General features: G+C 38.1%; 1 protein-coding gene across 6 annotated transcripts; it reads right to left on the bottom strand.

Moving 5' to 3' along the window:
- Window positions 1–304: 304 nt before the first annotated feature.
- Window positions 305–18211, bottom strand: LOC114285034 (Tetratricopeptide repeat (TPR)-like superfamily protein). 6 transcript variants are annotated; one of them, XR_014330350.1, is made up of 9 exons: window positions 17747–18181; window positions 17579–17645; window positions 16684–16723; window positions 16462–16594; window positions 15951–16022; window positions 13983–14063; window positions 6434–6495; window positions 6173–6344; window positions 305–600 (listed from the first exon to the last, which is right to left on the bottom strand). XR_014330350.1 is itself a non-coding variant. In XM_082870220.1 (8 exons), exons 1-8 carry the CDS (start codon window positions 18050–18052, stop codon window positions 6278–6280), a joined length of 828 nt encoding a protein of 275 aa, XP_082726346.1. In that variant the 5' UTR covers window positions 18053–18211; the 3' UTR covers window positions 6041–6277. The 6 variants fall into 6 exon arrangements, 3 of the variants coding, with proteins under 3 accessions (XP_082726346.1, XP_082726347.1, XP_082726348.1); XR_014330351.1 differs by lacking the exon at window positions 305–600 and adding an exon at window positions 5271–5331; XR_014330352.1 differs by lacking the exon at window positions 305–600 and adding an exon at window positions 7567–7661 and having other exon boundaries at window positions 6041–6344; window positions 17747–18182.
- Window positions 18212–18539: the final 328 nt, after the last annotated feature.

Genomic DNA, 18539 nt, shown 5'->3' with positions numbered 1-18539 from the left:
AGTACTCTCAAGCAAAGTCAGATAATACTTATTTACCATTTAATTATCTTGTTATACCCAAGCCAAATTTAGTTGAGATCTCTCGTGTAATTAAATTTGTAGAAAAAATCCTTAGTATAGATGCCATGATAGATACCGGAGCTAGTAAGTCATATATTGAACAACACATAGTTCCACCAGGATGGAGCACAGCTTTAACAACCCCAGCTTTAGTCAGTATAGCCGATGGCACTAAACAAACATATACACATTGCATCAATGGAGCGCAGGTTAGTTTTCATCACCTAGGTTCTCAAACTCAACATATAGAATGGTTCCCATTACCTCAAGTTTGGATTGGAAATACTCGGCAAAATCATCCTTTCATTTTAGGACTTGACTTCATACTTAGCCTACAAGGAGGCATGTTTATCAGCCAAAACAACATTAGTTTCTTCAAACGAACTGTACATACACCCACAACATATGTCCTTAGCACCATTGCCTATTCATTAGAGTTGCGTGTGAAGCGTGGTGGTACCAAAGGAGTAGATTCAGTTCCCGCTAGTTTTTTATTTCCTAGTAGAGATATTTTTCCCGAGTTAGCCCAAAAATATATACCTGATGAGATAGCAAACACTTCTTTAGAAAATTTAGACATAGAAAATTATGAACTAGAGAATTTAGAAGAATTTGATTTTGAAGAAAAATGAGACTATTAGAACCTAGAAGATTTTCAACAGACAGTTAACCTAAAATTAATTTTTGCAAAAATAGGAAAATTAAAGAAAAAACCAGTATACAGAAGAACATAAAATGATTTAGATGAAATAATAAGATTAGTTGAAACAACAGAGATTTTAGGAGAACAGCCTATGAAATATTGGGAAAGAAATAAAGTTTTAACCAGTTTAGATATAAAAAATAAAGATTATAGGATTACATCAGCACAAATAGATCATACGCCAACAGATATAGAAGAATTTAGAACACAGATTAAGGAGTTACTAGATTTAGGAGTAATTAGACCTAGTAATAGTCCGCATAGGAGCGCTGCATTTATGGTTAGAAATCATACAGAGATAAAAAGAGGAAAAGCTAGAATGGTTATAAATTATAAAAGATTAAATGATAATACAGAAGAGGATAAATATAATATACCAAATAAAGATCAGCTCATAAACAGAATACAGACAACAAAAATATTTAGTAAATTTGATTGCAAGTCGGGATTTTGGCAAACAAAAATGGAGAAGGAAAACATACCTTGGACAGCCTTTTGTTGCCCACAAGGACATTACGAATGGCTAGTTATGCCTTTTGGATTAAAAAATACACCCTCCATATTTCAACGTAAGATGGATAGCATATTTAATAAATATAGTTTTATACTGGTATATATAGATGACGTATTAGTATTTAGTCCAGATAAAAATAGTCACATAGATCATTTATATATAGCATTAGAAGAATTCATAAATAATGGAATAATAATTAGCAAGAAAATTATGGATAAAGGCAGAAGGGTCAGTGAAGAGCTAGACCAGCTCCGAGACGAAGAAAAACAATTGAGAGCAACCATTTGAACCCTAACCAACCAGCTTAAAAAATTGGCTCTAGGAAAAACAACTGCCCCCTTTCATAACCCAGAAACCAGACAACTCACCGGTGAGGAATTTGAACAATTGAGTGCTAGAATGTATTTCTTCAGGCATTCTATCATTCGATTTTTTTGTGAGAAAAGCCAAGAAATAGAGGACCTCAAACCCCATATATACACCTTAGCCGAAGATAGCAAAAATAGCGAGTTAGTCACTATTCAACAGTTCCTTCAAAACCTCTTCATAGCAGGAGTTCAATGCCCTGGTATAGCTTATCAATGGACTTATTTTTACGAAGATGAAGAGCAGCCCTGCTTAGAAGAGGAAAGATGTATAAAGAGGTCAGAACATTTTGGTCGATGCCAGTGTAATTTAGATTTTAGCATCTGCCTTTGCCAGATAAATCTAGCAACGTTCGAACCATTGGAGATAGAGATTAGGGGCGAAACGCATTATCTAACAGCCTCACAATTGTTAGATTACGGCTTTGTCTCTAGAATAATTTTCTCAGATCCAGATTAGACAAATAGCTTTGGGAATAAACTTGCTCATTCAGTACTTTGTGTAATGGAAGAGCATCATCCATATGTAGAAGCATTAATTGATAGCAGACTACCAGAGTGGAAAGGAATTATGTGCAATCCAACTAAACATAAAATGTACCTCAGATGAACCTCGACATTCCCAGGATACCCAGGACTTCTCAATCGGAGACCTTGGCCATGCAGAAAATTTTCACTCAGAGATCAGCTCAATAAATGGAGGAAATTTGCTAATAATCCTCTATTAGCGTATAATGGAAATTATGGACGTCTAGTTTGTGAAGATAGAAATTAGAAGATATATTGTAACCTAGCTATTTCAGGATATCCCTTCAGCAAAGAAACATTCATCGATGAAAGTCAGTATCCCAACTATCAGCATAACGTCTCTCATGAGTCACCAGTAATGGGACAAGATGACCAAGATAATCAATGGGAGATGAACCAGTTATGGGGAATGATTTTTACGACCAACTCTCAGCAGCAGACCTAGACGATCTCTCAGATAGAATGTATAGGTGAAAAAAAAAAAAAAAATGGTGCACTTCAAAATTAAGACTCATATAACATTTTGAAAATATTACAAGATTTTTGACTCTTCAAATTTTGTAAATCTTCCACAAAGAATCCGTTTTGAAGATTCAGCATCCAAGCGTCGACATCAATTATTGGCATCCCAGAGGAAAAAGACAAATTTTAAAGATAAGCCTTTCTTCAATAGTCAGAGATGAGCACGCCAAGAAAAGATAAATAGCTATTGTAAATATCTATGTCTGTAATTATTTGTGTCAATCAGTAATAAGGCTTCTCCTTCACTCACTACTTTAATAAAGCAGATGACCCCTACCCTGCTTTATTAAAGAAAAACTGTGAGAATCCGTACACGTGTCCTGTAATAAATTATAGTGTCAAGATTTTATCAAAAAGGGAGGATTGAATGATGTGCGATGGGGCCCAAAGCAGTACCCGGCATCATTATCCAAACCCTCTACTTGTTTTTATCCATGTAGAAAGTTTGTCAAAATAGGCATATAATTGTATGCATATAGCCTTGTCTTTATTAGATTTTGAAAAAGCCTAAGTCTAGGCTTGAATAGGTCTTAAACTTTCAGGAAAGTTTAGACGTAAGATGTTAAGCATAGATTTGAAGCTTTTGTTTTTATCTTCCTTTTGTGTTGTATAAATTGGCATTCATGCCAACAGAAGAGGCATAATGAAAAATTCCCCTTCACTCTACTTCGTAAAAATTTTCAACCTCTCTCAAAGTCCTCTAAGGCCATGTTTGTTTGGGCGGACTGGATTAGCATTCCCATGACTAATAGTCTTAGGACTACGAATTCGTTGGATTATGTATCCTATCTTAACTAATAGTCAAGTTTAAAATAATTAGTCCGTACTTCAATTGTTTAACCAAATATCGGATTAATAATTTTATTGAATTATTAGTCCAATCCCAAGCTCATGTCCATCCAAACAAACATGGCCTAAGTGTACCAAGTCTTTCAGAATTTCAGAGTCTGTAATATAATCTTTGTAAGTATATTCCTTATTAATATGAAGTGTGAGTAGTCTCTCTTTTTCCTTAAATATTTCAAAAGGGTAACTCTTCTATTCTAAAAATTTATTTATTTTTTGGAAAAACTAAGTTTATGGAATGTTTTTTTGCTCATTAATATTACATGCTTTGCATCTTCGTAGTATCTGTTGTTTTCTATTTTATTACTGAGTGACCTTAGCTGAATAGCCCGTGTGAGCCGTGGTTAGGCGTTTGAGGGCAAATTGTAGGCAGAAGGAGAAAGGTAAAAATTAAAAAATAAAAATATACTATGTTGAACGAAACTTAGCTTCAAGGTGGGAATACATGTAATGAAAACAAACATTGCCTAAAAATATTTTTGCCAAAGAAAAAGAATTTTAGAATAAAAGGAGCGCAACCCGAGTAGAAATATTAAGGAAATATTGTTCATAAAAGGAATTTAAAAATCAAAACTTTATGCCCTTAGAAGAAAAACTTAGGATTAAAATCAAAACCAGTACTTAACTTATACAAGAATTAGAAGATCAAAAATTAAGGTATCAATTTCTATTATCATTAGCTTCTGGTAGATCTCTAGAAAATTACAATTTAAAATTTTCTCAAATAAATAGACAGATAATTGTAAAACAAAAAGCCTTAAAGCTAGCCATACAACAGCTTGAAGACCTATTAGCATAATTGTAGAATTAATTAGATAATTCTCAACCCAATTTTAAAATAGTGGTAGACCACTAACTCATCACTCATCACCCCCATAAAATGACTCTAGCCAATTCACTTTATGAGGAGGCGGTGCTTGTGGGGCTTTTAAACGAGTGCTTACGTTACCAATTTAAACTCACTTATAAATTTGGATGAATTTAAACAGATTTTATGAATTCACAATTTCAGGTTAAATTTGCACCTCTAAATTCAGGAGCTCAGTCAACCCTATTAGATTAGAAATAAAATAGAATAGAAGAAGGTACTAATCCATAGATCCAAATGTGACAACAGAATGTTACTGGGCTGACTTCCTGTCTCTATATGTATCCATATCAACGGAGATTAAGGCCTTGTTTGGAAACAAGTTATTTGAGTAATTTTTTGGCTAAAATATGAAGTAAAAAAAATTAGTATGCTTGGGATGACTTTTTGACTTTTTACGAAAAGATGTGCAAAAAATAGAGAGAAAAGGAAATCTTTGACTTTTTAATATAAGTTATTGACTTTTTAGTATAAGTTATTGACTTTTTGCTTTTGTTAGTAACTTTTTAGCTTTTAGGCTAAAATAACCACTTGCCAAATGAGGCCTAAATTTAAATTTTTAAAGCAATAATTATTTTAACTATATTATTAAGTTTTCCTATATTTTATCCAAAATCAAGTTCAGAGAATGAAAACACAACAAAATAGTATATTTTGTCAGGTATCAAATGCCAATGATATAAACGGATGATATAAACGGGTGATATAACATTGTTCTTATAATAATAATCATCATCACCAACACTTCAATTGCAGGTATCTAACGAGAATTTTGATATCTGATGCTTATCAAGAAAGAAAATTGGACAAAAAATAAATGTCTAAGAGCATCTCCAGCTGGTCATTTCTTTTTTTCACTAAATCTAGTAGGAAATAGGTTGTTTTCTCAATTTGATACGGCTTCTTCCAACGGTGAGCATCAAACCTATTGAACAAAATATATGCAGAATTGAGGGAAGGGTCGACCGGTTGGTCAACCGACTAGTCGACCGGTAAGACTAATTTTATTTTATTTTATTTTTTTAACCTGTTTGAACCTTTCGAACTGTTTGAACCTACCTATTTGAAAGGGAACCGGTCGACCGGTTAGTCGACCGGCCGGTTAACCGGCAGGTTGACTGGTTGGTCTCCCCCAATGGTCACGCACAGTAAAATGGTGAAACCTGGAGCCTGTTATCACTTTGATTAATTTTTTGTTCCATTCTCATTTTGATACCAATTTGCTGAAACCATTAGAGCTCCAAAAAGTGATTTTTTCACCAAATTTCAAATCCGATGCAAGGTTTGATGAACCGTTGGAGATGGCCTAAGTGTACCCATCAGAGAGTAGTCATGATCAAGTAGGCAACAGAATATTACTATGCCAACTTCTTGTCTCAAAATACACACACATATATATAGCTAGAGGCCAAAGTTTTAAACTTTTTAACCTATTATTTAATTTCACAAACTAAAGTAATATGTACACAAATCCTTACACATAGCTGGGAAGGCTAAAGTTCTAAATTTTTTTTATGTTATTATTAATTTTACTAAAGTGATCTGTACACAAGTTCTTGTATATAGCAGAAGGCTAGAATTTTAAAATTTTTAAAGCTATTATTAATTTTACTAAAGTAATTTGTGCATAAGTCTTTAATGTTATTTAATAAATTTTCCTATATTTTAACCAAAATCAAGGTGCAAAATGTAACACTTTCAAACATGATCGAGATATTCATGATATATATTTCTGTTCATGTAAAGCAGAAAGCTGGTCCACTTACCAATTTAGCCTTCCCTTACTGTGTCTTATCTAAACACGGGCAGAGAAAATCTGTGAACATATCAAGCAATGCCAAATCAATCCCACCAGACTTGAGCCAGATTTGTTAACTGGAGCTCCAATTTCGACAAAGACAGTGGACCTTGGAGAGAGATGCCATGTAATCATCGGACCTGTAGTAAAAAATGGTACTTAGAAATGCACTAATGTACAATTATATTGATGAAAATATGTATTAAAGCACAAGTCTCTGATATCGAACCTTAGACCATAAGGAGACTGACTTGCGGCAAGCATGTGCACTTTGGCTGCATTTGGTTTGCTCTGCATTGATGAAAATCATAAAGCAGATAAGTAACATGTTGATAAGTAACTGTTAAGCTAAATATAAATTGGCAAACAATTTTTCAAGTGCCCAATCTTAACTAGAACACCACGACACTCTAAAATGCATGTTGAGTTGAGCAAAAATACTGCGCCTAGGAACATATGGTTATAAAAATCATGATCCGGATTGTAGGATTACTACAATTCTAAATTGCCAAAGTGATCCGAATCGTTGTTAAATTGATATTACGGCAAGATTGCAAGTAGGTTCATATAGGATTGTGCGGGATCATAGTAGGATCGCAGGAGCTGGTGATTTTTTCATCTTATTTTTAATGTGCATCATCTTAATATTGGTAATCTTACTTTCTTTTCTTTTTCTTCTTTTATTTTTTTATTTTTTTAATGAAAAGTATAATCTTATGATCCCTAATCTAATCCTACAATTGACCCACAAAACCCTCACACCGATCCCATATAGGATCCCATCGAAGTTCTTTTAACTCGTTAAGTCCCATTAAAACCTTTATTCCAAAAATACCTCTCTCCTGCAATGCATAAATTTCAAAGTCCCACATTGCTAATCACTGACCCAGCCACCCCTCCATTGGCAGACCACTTCAGTGGCACCAAAGGCAAGCATCAACCTCCCCCCTCCCTCCCTCCCTCCCTCCCTCCTTCCATTCACCCAGCCACCCCTCCATTGGCAGGCCACTTCAGTGGCACCAAAGGCAACCAGCAACCCCTCCCTTGGCCCAGTGTCACACACTGGCAATGCGGAAGCCTTGTTGAAGATAAGCAAGTGTGTGTAGCGCTAGTTAACTCTCTTCACTAGCCCGCCAAAAATGCTCAAAAGGTTTGCAAAGACAAGCAAACACAATATTAGTTAAGTTGATGAGCCACAAGATCGGAGACAAGCCACAAAATAGCAATCAGCAAGCTAGAATTAAAGTAGCAACAATTAAAAGGCTTTGCACAATGTAAAGGCGAAATGAACTTTTCATTACTCAAAAAAAGGCATTACAATAGTTGAACAATGCACTAAAAGTGCTACAAAAGTTGCCTTACCATAAGCTAGGTTAGGGTACATTAAAGGTACAAGTGGTCTGGTTCAACATTTGGGTACCCCCTCCTTATATATAGCTTGTTAAGCAATTTCCTACCTGGCAGGAGGAAACATCCACTATGTTTGAGGAGTCATAATGGATTTTTAAAAATTCTACAAAAATAGAAAAATTACAACTCTTGGTCCCAAAGCACCTTTAATACTAAGGTATTTACATAAAAATTTACAAGGTAAAAAGCTTACATTTGACCCTCTAAAAGTTGGCCTAAAGTTGCTACTTGGTGGCTAGCTTGCTTCATGGCATGTCTTGGACAATCTTCCACTATGCCTTGGGCCCTTGCTTGCACTTGTACCAACAACTTATTAGGCATGTCTTTGGCTCTCCAAAGGGCACAAATGTGTGTGGCATCAAGGTGTTGACCCTTGGATGGGCGCGCCTTGATAGTCTCCCCCACTTGAACGGTCGACGCCCTCGACAACTTGGCCCAATAAGCATCAATCTCGTCTTGAAAAACTAACAAGTCTGCCTCCCGTTCCCAGCTAATTTCTTCATCTCCAAGGCCTTTCCATTTCACCAAGTATTGCCTTTGTTTCTTCTTGGAAATCATTTCACCCAATCAGCCAAGATAGCTTCAATAGACCTTTTTCTTGCTTTGGCTGTGATTGTTTGGCGTTTCAGCTCATTTCCGGGTTGGATCTTCGTTGTTTGGATAGTAAGGCTTCAAATAACTCACATGGAAAACCGGATGCACTTTCAGCCAAGATGGAGCATCTATCTTGTAAGCACACTTGCCAATTCTCTTCAGAATGGTTACCGGTCCCTCATACTTGCGCACTAGCCTTCTGTCTCTTCCCCTCATGAACTTGCGTTGCTCAGGGTTGAGTTTGACAAGAACTTGATCCCCAGCTTTGAACTCAAGTGGCCTCCTTTTTTCATCAGCCCATTTCTTCATTTTACTTACTGCTTTTTCAAGATAGTCACGAGTAATGTTATGGTTTCTCTTCCATTCCTTAGCAAATTGGTAAGCCCTGGGAGACTTTCCTACATAAGGTCCATCCACTATGTAGGGCAACAGTGGCTACTGTCTATTCACTATCTCAAAAGCACTTTTGCCCGTAGAGCTACTCTTTTGAGAGTTGAAGCATAACTGTGCTACATCAAGAAGTTGCACCCAATTCCGTTGATTAGCATTGACAAAGTGGCGTAAATACTCCTCGAGCATACAGTTGAAGCGTTCAGTTTGCTCATCCGTCTTCGGATGGTAGCTTAATGAAGTATTAAGTTGTGACCCAAGAAACTTGAATAACTCCGTTCAGAAGTTGCCAACAAAACGCGTGTCCCGGTCACTAACAATACTTTTAGGCACACCCCAATATTTAACAATGTGCTTGAAGAAGAGTTGGGCAATCTCCTCCGCTGAAACATACTTTGGGGCAGCAATAAAGGTGGCATATTTGGAGAATCGGTCCACAATAGTTAAGATAGTCCCGATGTCTCCCACTTTAGGCAATCCAGTGATGAAGTCAAGTGATACACTTTTCTACGGACGTTTAGGCACAGGCAAAGGTTCAAGCAAGCCTGCCTTCTTCTTATGCTCAACCTTGTCTTGCTGGCAAGTGAGACAAGTGCGAACATATTCTTCCACATCATCACGCATTTGGGGCCAATAATATCCTTGTTTCACCAAGGCCAAAGTTCGCTCTCACCCCGGATGTCCTGCCCAAAGTGTATCATGGCACTCCCTAAGAAGTGTCTTTCTCAAGTCACCAGCCCTAGGTACAAATATGCGGTTGCCTGTTGTCGTAAGAAGTCCATCTTGCACCCAAAATTGGCGAATCTTGCCCATTTTGACAAGGTTCATAGATTCTCTGCCATAGCATCCTTGTTTAGATGATCCTTGATTTTCTCCTTGAGGCTGGTTGAAATAGAAGTAAGTGAACATACATGATGGCACACGGCAAGCTCTGCCTTCCTGTTTAGTGCATCAGCAACATGGTTGGTGGCATCGGCCTTGTATTCTAAGGCAAAATCAAACTCTGCCAACTTTTCTTGCCACCGTGCTTATCGTGCGCTTAGCTTGGGCTGTGTTAAGAAATGGCTAATCGCCGTGTTGTTAGTCTTCACAACAAACCATGAGCCCAAGATGTAGTGCCTCTAAGTCCTCAGACAATGCACTACTACAAGCAACTCTTTCTCATGAGCTGGACATCTCTGCTCGGCATCATTGAGCTTCCTACTCTCATAAGCAATTAGGTGACCATCCTGCAAAAGAACACCACCCAAAGCAAAATCAGATGCATCAGTTTGTATCTCAAAAGCTTTACCTAAGTCTGGTAGAGCAAGAACATGGTCTTTTGACATAGCTTCTTTCAAGGCTTGAAAGGCTTGTTGGCACTCCTCTGCCCAAACACATGGCTTGCCTTTCTTTATCAACTCTGTCAATAGGGAAGCTAGCCTTGAGTAGCCTTCAACAAACTTGCGATAATAATTAGCCAATCCAAAGAATGACCGCAACTCTGAGACATTTGCAGGTGGCCGCCACTCTTGAATAGCCTTGACCTTCTCTTGGTCCATTTTGATGCATTCATGCTCAACAATGTGCCCTAGGAACTTAATCCTCTCTTGGGCAAAAAGAACACTTCTCTAGCTTGACATAAAGCTTGTGCTCTCTCAGCGTGGTAAGGGCCTTCTGAAGATGCTCCACGTGCTCTTCTAAAGTGGAGCTATAGATTACAATGTCATCCAAATATACTACCACGAATTAATCCAAATACTCTTGAAAAACTTCATTCATCATGGTGCAAAATGTTACTGAGGCATTGGTCAAGCCAAACGGCATGACAAGAAACTCATAAGAGCCATAACGAGTAACACAAGTAGTTTTAGGCTCGTCTCCCTCGGCAATTCTTACTTGATAGTACCCCGATCGAAGATCTAGCTTTGTGAAATACCTCGCTTTGCTCAATTGATCAAATGAATCTGCAACGAGAGGAAAGGGATACTTGTTCTTGATGGTCAGCTTGTTAAGTGCCCGATAATCCACACACAAGTGAAGACTACCATCATGCTTCTTTTGAAATAAGACAGGTGCATCGAATGAGGCCTTAGATGGCCTGATGAAGCCTGCTTCCAATAACTCTGTAAACTGCTTCCTTAAACTCATTCAACTCAGGAATAGCCATTCTATATGGTGCACGAGCTGGTGGCTTTGCCCTTGGCACCAACTCGATAGCATGATCCACATCTCGGCATGGAGGCAACTCCTTAGGCAACTGTTCAGGCATAACATATGCAAATTGCCTTAAGACCTTTTTGATTGCGGCTGGGACATGAGTAGATTCAAGAGCTTCATTCAACTTTAATGCAGCAACCCAATTTTGCTCACCATGCCTAACACCCCTCTTGAGTTGCATAGTTGAGACAAACCGTTCACTATTGTTGGTGGCCATAGTAGGAATGAGACATGGCTTATCCCCCATGACACACGTACTATTAGAATAAGGCATGACTGCCGTCTTTGTGCTTCTCAAGAAATCCAACCCAAGGATGGCTTGGAAGTCATCCATGGACACTGCGGTGAAATCTACTCTTCCTTTCCAAGTGCTGACCTTCAAATGAACAGATTTTGCAACCTCATAGATAGGCTGCGCTGCCGAGTTAACCGCCTTGATGCGATTACCATCCTTCTCTAAAGATAGCCCAAGTCTTTTAACTTCAGTCCCCACAACAAAGTTGTGGGTGGCCCCTGTGTCAATCAAAGTATGAAGGGGCTTCCCATTGAGTTTTACATCCACAAACATTAAACCTTTGTTGGATGACTTGCTCTTGTTCAACTTGCCTGATGATTCCCCACTATACATGGGTTTTTTCCCTTTGCCTTCATTTTTAGACTCCACAAGTTGTTTAGGATCTGAATGCTTGCCCACTTTGCCACTCTTGGCGTTCTTCTTAGGCCTCCCTGTAGAAGCCTTCTTCTCCATGGCATTCATCATATGAAAGGCTCCCACTCTAGAGCCAGCTGCCTTAGAACCCTTGCCACTTCGCCTAGAACGCACGTCTTCTTCCTCGCTATCATTATCACTTGGTTGAGAGACATGGTCAGACACAGTTGCTAGAGCATTCAAGGCACGCTTTTGTGGACATTCAGATAACCGATGTGGCCCATTGCATAAGAAACAAGAGATAGGACCTTTTGTTTTGCTTGTAGAGAATTGTTGAGGGGCTTTTGCCTTGTCACCATGGCTCTTCTGTTGCCATTGTCCTCCACCCGAATGGGTTTTGGATGTAGAAGTGTTGGCTCCCCCACTCTTAGGTTTGCCATGGCCTTGGGACTTTCCACCTCCCCTACTCTTGCGCAGGGAACCACTATCCCGTTGCTTAGGTTTGGTGTAGTCCGCAAGGCATTCAGTTGCTGCTTGTGCATGGGCTAAATCTTGCACTCTTTGCTTTTGAAGTTCAACTCTAGCCCATGGCTTCAATCCTCAAGAAAGAAGAAGAGCTTGTCTTTCTCTGACATATCTTTGATGTCTAGCATAAGCCCAGAGAATTCTTTCACATAATCTCTTATAGTGCCGGTGTGCTTGAGATCCCGCAAAGCACGCCGGGCATTATACTCAACATTTTCAGGGAAGAATTGGAGCTTAAGTTCATGCTTAAGTTGCTCCCAAGTCTCAATTGTGCATAAGCCACGTTGCATCTCATCATGTTTAGTCCGCCACCACAACTTGGCATCACCGGACAAATACATTGTGGCCATAGAAATCCTTGTCTCCTCAGCATCGGCTTTCACAGCGTTGAAATATTGCTCCATGTCAAAAAGAAAGTTGTTTAGCTTCTTGGCATCTCGGGCGCCACCGTAGGCATGGGGCTCGGGCACACGCGCCCTAGTGAATTCCATGCCACCACTAGGTGCATTGCCAAAGGCACGGGTAAGAACACCAACCCAGCCACTGAGGTCTTCAATCACTAGCCTGAGTTCAGTGACAACATCCTCAAAATCTCACCCTTGAGTAGGGCCATGAGTTTGCTCAAGATCATAAACCCGTTGCTCAAGGGTGGCTAATGAAGCTGCCATGGCCTCCATGTTGTCCATACGCTGCTCCAAGAGCTCAATTCTCTCCCTTTGTGTGGGTTGACGGTTGCAGTACCCTCAATTTAGAAAGCTAATAATAGAGAAAGCCAAATAGACTGGGCTCTGATACCAACTGTCACACACTGGCAATGCGGAAGCCTTGTTGAAGATAAGCAAGTGTGTGTGGCGCTAGTTAACTCTCTTCACTAACCCGCCAAGAATGCTCAAAAGGTTTGCAAAGACAAGCAAACACAATATTAGTTAAGTTGATGAGCCACAAGATCGGAGACAAGCCACAAAATAGCAATCAACAAGCTAGAATTAAAGTAGCAACAATTGAAAGGCTTTGCACAATGTAAAGGTGAAATGAACTTTTCATTACTCAAAAGAAGGCATTACAATAGTTGAACAATGCACTAAAAGTGCTACAAAAGTTGCCTTACCATAAGCTAAGTTGGGGTACATTAAAGTCATAAGGTCTGGTTCAACACTTGGGTACCCCCTCTTTATATATAGCTTGTTAAGCAATTTCCTAGCTAGCAGGAGGAAACATCCACTATGTTTGAGGAGTCATAATGGATTTTTAAAAATTCTACAAAAATAGAAAAATTACAACTCTTGGTCCCAAAGAACATTTAATACTAAGGTATTTACATAAAAATTTACAAGGCGAAAAGATTACATTTGACCCTCTAAAAGTTGACCTAAAGTTGCTACTTGGTGGCTAGCTTGTTTCATGGCATGTCTTGGACAATCTTCCACTATTCCTTGGGCCCTTGCTTGCACTTACACCAACAACTTCTTAGGCATGTCTTTGGCTCTCCAAAGGGCACAAATGTGTGTGGCAACAAGGTGTTGACCCTTGGATGGGCGCACCTTGACACCCAGCCACCCCTCCATTGGCACCCTCCCTCCCTCTCTCTCTCTCTCTCCACCCGAGACCACCATTCATGGCTGCACCTCACAGCCATAAAGCCCCAACAGCCCCTCATCCTCCATCACACCACCAACCAAGCAAGTAAACATCATTGCCTCCCTCTCTTTTCTCAACCCATGGCGAACCAGTGGCCACCAAACAACTACGCAGCAAACCCCAAAGCCACATAGCTCAAAACCAATGGAACATATGAGATTATATTGGGATAACAAGGTAGCTACTATTATTAACATAGCTCAAAACCCAATGCAACATAACAGAATGAAACACAATGAGGTGGACAGACATTTCTATTTTTGTGAAGAAATTTTGTTGCACCAGAATTGATGGTTTTCAATAACGGATTACAACAAATAACATAATTCTGGGCCTAGAATAACAATGATTGGATGTCTAGAAATTAACAAACCTGAGATTCATAATAAAGCCCAGCATATAAAGAAGCATAGAAGTATTCACTCTCCTGACCTCTTGAAAATGCAGCAACAAGCTACACAGAAAAATTCAAATGAAAATTTTGAAATAAATGCTATTGACATACATAAAAATTCAGATATTAAAGTGAATTTAAACCTTCTTAATGAGAGTGCACAAGTTGCATTGCTTTCTATTAGATCAAGCTTTTTGAGTACTCACTTTTATCAAACCTAAGGTGTCGTTTTCTGTTCATTATGTCTCCCAAACAGTAGTAAATTTCTAATGACAAGATAAATCACCCATGATGGTCAGCTCGAATAGTAAGTCAATCAGGTTCTATCCAGGAGGTTTTAGGTTCGAGTCCTGATGTCCTATTTAGCCGATATGTGGGGTGAGTAAGAGGTTGCACATATCCCAAGTTTGTGCTCCCTAGGGTGGGTCCAAAGGGCCCTGCCTAGGCTCAGTTTTCGGTTATCAAAAAAAAAAAAAAAAATCAAAATAAATGGATCCTAATAGCAGGAAAAAAGTTCTCTGGTAATTATTTTGTAAACAGAGGAAACCTTTGATGTTTTCTTACAGAGGAAAACAACTTAGGTGGATCTTAAAAATTCAATCAGCACCTAAACATTCATAAAACTGACAAATCAACCTGTTACACCAACGGAATCATAATAATAAGCCATGAAACTCAGTCAATTTTGGCATCTAAAAAATTGAAAGATAAGCATCAGACCAACAAAGATTATGAGTAGATGACAGATTGAGGAAACAAGAGTCAACATTAAAATAGTGACTCATGCATAGAAAGTCGACTTGGATAAACAGGAAACTTATTTATAGACATTCTAACAAAGATGAAATACCGAGAAGCAGATTTTCCTCTAGCTTTGCAGAAATTTGATTTCTAAGACCACAAATGACATGTCTTTAAACCTAATCCTTTCTTTGCAGCAAAAAAAATAAAATAAAATGAAAATAAAAGAAAATAAACTTGCTTGTAAATGCTCATTTTCTTTTCATTTATGCAGATCACACATCCTTCTAAGCTGAAGATTAATCTACTCATCATTCATCAAATATACTCAGGAAATTGCCTCTAACAATATTGTGGCCTCTGCCTTCTGGACAAGCTCAAACCATACCTAGTTTTGTTTGGGCCTATTTGGTGCAACTTATTGAGGCTGCTTATGGTCTTTTTTATATTTTGGAAATATGTGCCAGAATGTTTAAAAACAGCTAAAATAAGCTGAAAAAAACTGATTATTGAGAAGTTGGGGAAGAGATGCTTTTAGCCTTTTTGATTATCAACTTTTTGCTTACAAAAAAGTTGCACCAAACAGGCTAATGTATTGGATGGATATGCACGTAAAGAACTTGTCAAAACTAATTACCATGCTGCATGATTGTACTGACTGTTGAGCAATAAATGCTTTCATATATGAGGAGGAATCTTCGAAGTGCTTAAAATTTCTGAAACTGAAGCACATGGATATCCAACCCATTAACGAGTTCGAGCATTTCATGTTTGGAGTAGTTCATGGCAACGATTGGAACGCTTGATGAAGCTAACTGAAGGAATTATTCAGCTCACTGAGTAAAAACTCCATGATCTTAATCAGATTATATCTCTCCTCTCATATACCCTTTACCGCTGTACATATGCTTGGCTCAGTCCAATGTCTAAATACAATCAAGAGAGAAGTTACAAAGAATACGCAGCTCTTTGAGCAATGCACACTAATTAGGAGGCATTGCTGGAGCCTGGAGCCACTTTGGTTTTCTCCCTCTCAACTTGGTTATTTTGTCTACTTAGTACAATCATACACGTGTGTCGCACACGTGTGCATACATGCACTACTATGTGTGTGTGTGTGTGTGAGGGAGAGATAGGTCATTATTCAACTCACAAGCTACTGAACTAGTTTCAATTGGAATATCTGAGTCAAAGCATCAAGCAAACCTTTTCTGGATCACCACCATCTCTAAACATGTTGTAAGCTTCCCGCATGACAGGTCGTGGATCTCTGCCCACCTACATTATTTAGCAACCAGTCAAAATAGTAGTATTGACCCTCCATGTAATAACATGGAAGTGAAGTCAATTTTCATGAAATAGTCTGAAATAGAAAAGACAGTGAAAAGATATATATCTACTTGTATTTCATATGATATCCATTAGGGACTGAATTTTAAGAGTAAGGCATATTTCACAACCTGCTTGATTAGGTTAGTTTAAAGATTACTTATTAGACAAAAAATAGTGTGCAGATAAGCCTATCTCATACTGTCATACATCAGTGATTTTACATCATGATGATTAAGAGAAGGTAGCACAAAGACATGTAAATCAAGACATGTGTGAAAATGTTAATTCCTATAAGCAAACTCACTCACATCTAGATTCCATAGCCTACCTACAACTATCTGTTTCACCATTCTAAAAATTCTATAATATTGTTGCCTGTTCTTACCTCAAGATATCGTCTCCTTGCTTCATCAATTCCATATAATTGAGCTTCACAGAGAAAGCACCATATTGACTCTTCTGTATCATTTGGATTTTGCGCTACATCTAACCGAAATTGCTCTGCCCCTTCCTCAAACCTAAACAGAAACACAACACTTTAATCCCCTCACATTTTATATTAATAAAAGAACAAACAATCAACCCAGACCTGGTAAGAAACTAATACCTATCGAGATAGTATAGTGATAGCCCCCTCTGCCAGAGATCTGATTACCCAATTACACAAAAATTACATTATTATGTAAACAAATGTTACTCGATTCTTCATGTAAATTTTCATCCAAGAAAATCCTAATTATAAAGTCACTATTCATTTTTACAAATGATGGGGAAAAGTGATAGTCATTCAGATTTGACCCAAAAAAAAGAAAGAAAAATTAAGTTTGCATTTGGATTTAGGGATTTCAAATGAAAGGGATTTTATATTGATTGTTTGAGGAGAATAGCTCAAATTTAGATATTAATTTTCAGATTGAATTTGAGAGCTTTAGCATGATGAATTATGATGGATTTAAAATGACAATGTGAAAGTAATTATTTGATGCAGGAGGCTTCTGCCATTCATTCTAGGTTTGGAGAGGGTAAGATGTACACAGCCTTTCCCCAGCATATGGAGAGGATGTTTCTATGGTTTGAACTCGTGACACCTAGGTCACAATATAGCAACCTTACTCTTGTGCCAAAGTCTTCCACTATTTGAAATTCTTTCATTCAAAGGATTATAATAAAATATTGCTCTTCTTGCTCTACTCTATCTTCCTTCTTAGTTACTTAACTATCAATAATAATAGGCAACTCTCCTATATTTTTATAAACTTCAACTTCAAATCCCTTCATTTGAAATCAATCTATCCAAACCGAACCTAACAATCTACTTAAATGGTAATCATGGTCTGTGAGGATTTTTCGCCGAAGCTAACAATGTATGTAAAGATTCATCTGAAAACTGCATATATATTCAACAATTTTACCATTCAATTCAATTCAAAGCAAGTGACCACCAACAACAATCCATTGATTTCAAAACAACAAAAAATAAATTTTAGGGGGGGAAGTCTTACATGCCTTCTGCCGAGGATCGAGCTCGATTGCCCTATCAAATTCCGCTAAAGACCCAGCAACATCACCCTTCAATTCACACAAAGAAGAAGTACACAAATCATTTAAGTAAACATAGATAACTAGAATTGAGAATTAGCCGAGAATGGGAAGGAAAGTGTATATACAACCTGTGTGAAAAGCACCATTCCTCGTCGGACGGCGATTAGGGCTTCGCGGCCCGAACCACCGCCACCGCCTGTTAGGGCATCGAAGAGGCCAGAAACTGAAGGGATGAACAGTCTCCGGGAGAGTGTCGGTGGTGCGAAGATTTGGTGATCGTGAAATTGTGAAGTTGAAGTGTGGAAGAAGGGTGAGGGTGAGTTGTTAGGGGGTTTGAGTGAGAATGGAAGTGAAGAAGTGAGGGAAGATTGGTGAGAGCGGGAGGTAATGGAAATGGGAATGGTGGGTTTGGAGGAGGAGTAATTTAACGCCATTGGCAGAGGAGAAGATGATGATGAACTGATAAGGCGCGTATTTTAGTGGGAGTAGTGAAAGGTAAGGGCGCCAAATACAACTACCTTTATTTCATGAGTTAATGAAAGGACCCGGATCCCTTTGCCCGCACCACATTTCGTTCCGATTATTCAAATGTTGATTTTATCGACCCTTTCGTGTTATTTATAAAAATAATTAACGCTCGTTTGGGTAAAAAAAAAAAAAAAAAAAAAAATACTTTTTATATTTGGTATAATAAAAAATAAAAAATAACAAAAAACACTTTTTAAAATTTTCATGGTCAATCAAAAATAAATTTATATGAATCACTACAACAAAAATATATTTTAGTGACACTATACTAGTGGCATGTTCTTAAAAAAATATCATAAAAAGAATATTTGGTGGCATATTTTAGAAAAATGTCACAGAGCCACAAACATACAAGGCTCTAGTGGCATGTAAATTTAGAGTTATGGTTTTGAA

This window comes from Camellia sinensis, chromosome 5, assembly GCF_055761805.1.
Source record: "Camellia sinensis isolate YWXY chromosome 5, ASM5576180v1, whole genome shotgun sequence".
NCBI lineage: Eukaryota > Viridiplantae > Streptophyta > Magnoliopsida > Ericales > Theaceae > Camellia > Camellia sinensis.
Note: the sequence above shows the minus strand (reverse complement) of the source record. Positions and strands in the feature narration are given on the sequence as shown.